Source organism: Microtus ochrogaster, chromosome 1 (assembly GCF_000317375.1).
Source record: "Microtus ochrogaster isolate Prairie Vole_2 chromosome 1, MicOch1.0, whole genome shotgun sequence".
Taxonomy (NCBI): domain Eukaryota; kingdom Metazoa; phylum Chordata; class Mammalia; order Rodentia; family Cricetidae; genus Microtus; species Microtus ochrogaster.
The window spans coordinates 36,934,395-36,939,769 of record NC_022009.1 but is presented as its reverse complement, the minus strand read 5'-3'; the positions used below and the strand labels follow the sequence as shown (position 1 = coordinate 36,939,769).

The following is a 5,375-nucleotide window of genomic DNA, read 5'->3' as shown; positions in this document are numbered from 1 at the left end:
GGGACACACGAGGAAAGACAAACGGGGGGGGGCCTTGTGTGGCCCTGCCTTTTAACGGGGAGCGCAAGGGTATCTGGGGTGCGCACAGGTATCCGTAGTCCAGGAGGAGCATGGGAGTTGTAGTTTTTCAAAAGAACAACAATGTGGACATCAGAGGACAGCTGTGGGAGTTGGTTTCTCCCTTCCACCAATGGGTCCTGGAGAGCTGACTCGGGTTGTCAGCCTTGGTGGCAAGCATTTTTACCCCCGAGCCTGTCTTACCAGCCCTCCTGTCAGCCTTGGAAAGAACACCTCGCCTTGACGGCTGCCTCTGTCAGCCTATGAGATGCTACAGACTACAGACCCTACCGGTGTCACAGACCTTTGCCTCCCATAGCTTTACTGTGTCCAGGGTGGTGGCAAAGGATACCTTCTCCCGGATAGAAGCAGAGCCCTAGGGAGGCAGTTTCCTGGAGCCCGGGATGGGCATCTCCACTCCGGGTCCTCATCTCTGGCCTCCACCTCCTCCCCTCCTGTTCTTGAGAGGAAGATGTGGGTGGCGGTGCCAGTTGTGGTGTGTGTCTTGTCTCTCCTGTCCTCGTGAGTGCCCAAGCCTGTGGGATGGATGGAGAAAGAAGGGTTGATTCACCCCCCAAAACTTCTCACTCCTGCTCTGTACCATAGGGAGGAAATGGACTGAAGCAGCCGGCTCTTCCCAGGTCTCATTGTGGGCATTAAAACTGTGGCTTTATGAGAAGTCACTTCTCTCTGTGTCTGCCTAGGCAGTGGGCTGCCTGGGTGATGTCTGGGGTTCTTTACCCAGTGTCTCCAGCGCTCCTGGCCCCACATCCGAGACTGCTTCCCGGGCATGCCTAGAAGCCCATAAGAAAAAGAAATGTCAGTCTGGACTCCCGAGGACCCTCAGGCCTAATTTTCCACTTCTGTTCTCTCCCCTCCCCAGGACACTCCCAGCTGCCATGATGACCTTCTTAGTGACAACTTCCGAAAGGCCCATGATCCTCCAGCCATGGGAGGCCAGCTAAGACCAACTAGGAAAGACGGAGCCAAGATGCCCACCAACTTTGTGGCTCCCACCATCAAAATGTCAGTCAACACCTCTGAGGGGCAGCGGCTGAAACCAGGGCATTATGTAAAGCCCAACTTGAGACAGTCTGAGGCAGAAGCCTTGGCTGGGGTTCCTTCGAGACAGGTCCAGCCTCCCCAGAGCCTGTCTCTGGGTAGACCCAGGCAAGCCACGATGCCCCCGACTTGCCACATGCCTGCTAGCCGAAGTGCGTCTCTGAGCAGAACCTTCAGCCTGGCTTCGGCTGACCTCCTCCGGGCCAGTGGGCCAGAAGCCTGCAGGCCAGAGTCTCCTCAGAAGCCTGGGTGTCTTGAGGCTGCAGGAACCAGAGACACAGGCAGCCACAACGTGCAGGGTTCCCACAGTCTGGCCCGGGAGCGGACTCCACTGGCAGGAAAAGCTGACAGCTCCTCTCCAGGCCCGGGTCCTCGTGGCCGGCCATTGGACACAAGGCGCTTCTCTCTGGCTCCCCCAAAGGAGGAGAGGCTGGCCCCCCTACAGCAGTCTGCCACTGCCCCAGCCCTGGCCACTGTGTGTAGCAGCGGTAGCAACCCCCCGATCCAGCACTTTTCTCCCATTGTGTCTCCTGCTGCCAGGACAAAACCCAAAGTGTCACCACACTCCGGGGAGATAGCCACCGTTGTTCCTGTACGATCAGGGCTCAGCACCTCAGAAGGAGATGGGGGCGTGGGGCATTGCTACAGCGAGGGGCTCCTGACCAAAAGTCCTGGTCGGTCTCCCGAGTTGGCTCCTCATGTTAGCCGGGGCCCTAATGACTTCAGTCAAGGGAACAGCTCAAAGAGCACACCAGCATCCCCAGAGCCAGGTGGGGACCCACAAACAGTGTGGTATGAGTATGGTTGTGTGTGACTCTTGTCATTGGATCTGCGGTTTGCAAACCCCAAACTGTCTGTGCGCCTTCTGATTACAATGGCCTTTTCTCCTGTTTGCCCAGGGTGCCAGGAAAGGGTGTGGAAAGGGGAATGGGGTTCCCACACAGTCATCCTATTGGTTGATGGAAACACTGTGCCAAGCCCTAAGAGGATTGCTCTCCAGGGTCCGTAACTTATCTTCTATGTCCACAGCTTCTGGTAGCTGGTGTCTAATGGACAGATCTCTTTAGCAGGGGGACTGTTTAGAATTCAGTGGCAAAACCAGTTTACATAGGAAGAGACACTACTTGAGTAGGAACACTCACTTGCAACCTGTCGACCTCCGCTAAAGCATGTGTGTGCACGTGTGAATACATACATGTGCACCGGGCTCACAGAGCCAAGTCCCAACTCTAGGTCTCCCATCTAAAAGCCATTGATCCTAGGGAAAGGCCTGGGCTGGGCAAACTGCAAAGATCTACAGGGTGTTGGGAAAAGCCCAGGGCAGGGCTGGCTGTTAAACCCAGGGTGGTGGCCATCTCATTTCTAGGCTCCAGGCTTGTCCCTACAGCAGAACCAAGCTCCAGGATCAGCCCCAGGCTCTGGGCTCTGTTACTGGATTTTGAGGCTGCCCAGGGACCAGCCTTTACAAACACTGGATCTGCTAGGCCTAGGGTGTGAAGTGTCCCAGCGATGGACTGACTGGCCGGCATGGTTAGTACAGAGGGAATGCCAAGCCATGCTCCTTTGTGATGTGGCTGTTGCACCCGGCCTTCCTTAGCTCAGATGGAATGTTGTTATTTCTGAATAACTTTGGGGGGTAGAAACCAAATTTCTTTAATATATATGTGCACACATGAATATATATATATATATATAGATATACTTTCGGGGGCTTATTTATGTTCCTATTATGTTGGAAGTCATTCTTTCAGGGTCTGACCTGCTGTTTTTATATTCGGTCCAATTCCTGACATGTTGCGTTTCCTGTTGTAATGGTGCTTTTTCCTGGAATGGACTGAACGATTTATTTTCTGTTTTGGTGTAACGTGCTAAGGAGGAAACAGGGGAGATCTCTGTATGTTAACAAGATCCATGGTAAGGGTGTTTGGGTTGTGTGTTAAATAGCCTTTCTTTTTGGAAGACAAGGGCAGGGCCATAATAAAACAGAATGGAACCTGAGTGAGTCCTGGCTTTCTTCAGTGAACACCATGGCTGCATGCAGTGAGCTACCACAAACTAGGGCTTCCTCTGATACCCCAGGCTCCTCGGCTTGGGGGTCCATAGTTGACCGAGTCATTGGATATGCAGAGCTGCACAGCCAGCAAGACGAAGGTAAAGAACAGAGCTGACCTGGAAGTGACAGCAGCCCCCGTGGTCCGTGTCACATGTAGCCAGCTTCGGGGGAGCTGCAGTTAGTCATAGGACTCTGCAGCCAGAATAAGATCCCCTTACACAGCTCCCAAGTGCTAATCTTGGATTTGGATTTAAATCAGGTGGATGAATGGGACTAGGAAATTAATCTCCCCAGGTGACCGAATCGTGTCCTGTTTCCTGGTCCACCTGGTATTTCAAGTTCCTTTCCTCCCTCACCAGACTTCCTGTGTGAGCTGCTCTTGCCTCCTGGCCCTGCCCTTCCTTCCCGAGGATCTGCAGTCTGTTGGAGCTGGCTGCGTGCTGGGAGCTGCTCTCCATGGAGTACTCACTTGGCAGACTTCACTCTGTGTGACCTTTGTAGGATTTGACACCCGGCCAGTCATGCCTTGTTGTTGGCAGCCTTTATCTCACGACCGTGTCCCTTCTGGGACAGCCTTCCCACACTCACACACCCACACAGAGCCTGTGGGCTGCCCTGGGTTCCCTCCACCACTTCCTTTCCCTCCACACACCTCCCCTGTGCTCACAAACGCAGACCTAGAAGCTTCAGGCATGAAGTCCGCCTTCAGCTCTTGGCTCATCTCCCCAAGCTCTTGAATGGACACCATCTGTTGTGCCATTACAGAGGCCCGCATTTGGTCTTGACCTTCTCAGCTATATTTAGAGATCACGCCAGGCTTTTGTCCTGCCCTTGGTTAGCTCTTTCATCCCGGGCATCCAGCCCTAGGGCCCTAGTTCTGGTCTCTGCCTCACTTTGTCCAGCTCTGCCCGACATAAAGACTGCTCTTCAGGTCACCAAAGGCACTAAATGCCCAGGCAGTCTGGGCACTGGTGTGTTCACCCCAGGTGACCTTCCCTTTGACACTCCCCTCTCCGGGGCTCTGTTGTAGTCACACCCTGCACTCAGCGGACCGAGTCCTGTCCACCTTCTCATCACCCCTCACGTCCTGACAAGCTCCTCCAGATCCACAATTCTAATTACAGGCCATTCCCCGGAGGCGCGGAGCTGCCATCCTCAGCCCCCAGCTCCTTGGAAATTCTAGATCTGCACATACATGACCGGGATGTCGCTAAGCTGCCTGGAATGTAACTCACATCTGCCCCAAGCACCAAGACAGGCTGTCCGTTTCCCCTTTCCACTAAACATGATGATTCATGCTCAGGTGTTTGAATTGTCTTCCCCCTTGCCCCTTCCCTCAGACGGTTTCAACTCAAGCCTTGAGTCCGCACCCAGTCCCAAGTGATGATGGTCCTTTAGCAACACCCTGGGTCCAGTGGTTAAGAAGTGTGTTCTAATACTAACCCCTCCTAGGTCCCATATCCCACCTTCTACACTAACTTTAGGTGTCTGGAAAGTACCCAAGTGACAGACTAGTCTTCATGTTCACAGCGTGAGGTGAGGTCTTCGAGAGATTTGGGACAAGGGGCTCTAGAGAACATTTGGGATAGAGCAGACATTGGGGATCATTCTGGCAAATATCTGTGTCTGAGAGAGATGAATGCATACATCTAAGTTCACTGATGCAAAGGATATGAAATATTTACAAATAATAAAAGTTTATCAAAGTCCGTGCAGCCAGCTGATTGTCAAAGAATGTTCTCACTCACGGCTGCCGTGCTCATGTATTGACGTCAGCCTGGCTGGTGGGTGCTTGCAGTCCAAAGTGAATGTGGGTTGGCACTTGGTCAGCAAGGCAAAGACTGAGTCAGATCTCAATGACTTGGGAGGGACCTGCTAAGTCAGGTAGTGCTTTCTGGTTGCAGCACTGAGAGTTCCTCCGTGTGTGTGCTATTCAGGAGGTAACAGCCTCCAGTATGGCTAGCTGTCCTTAAAGGCAGGACCACAGTGTTTGCCCAAGACATGCTTTTATAGTGCTAGCCTACTGTCTCCATCGCTTTCTCAAGTCAGACTGGAAAAACGTTGACCCGGCATGGTGGCAAAGACCATGCCGGTTAATCCCAGCATTCAAGAAGCTGAGACGAGAGAGAACCTTGAACTGCTTAGTGAAACCTTATCTCAATAAAACCCCCAAACCAGCCACAAATCCAGCCGTGAGTACAGC

The 5,375-nt window shown here is 53.1% G+C and overlaps 1 protein-coding gene across 2 annotated transcripts in view; it reads left to right on the top strand.

Annotated features, from left to right (window-relative positions):
• Ccdc88c (coiled-coil domain containing 88C) overlaps positions 1 to 3,002 on the top strand; it is a 127,305-nt gene extending 124,303 nt beyond the window's left edge. For both annotated transcript variants that reach the window (XM_013346728.2, XM_026780707.1), the window contains one exon: positions 941 to 3,002. In XM_013346728.2, coding sequence (XP_013202182.2) covers positions 941 to 1,933 — 993 coding nt within the window. In that variant the 3' untranslated portion in view covers positions 1,934 to 3,002. The remainder of the gene's footprint in view (positions 1 to 940) is intronic.
• Positions 3,003 to 5,375: the final 2,373 nt, after the last annotated feature.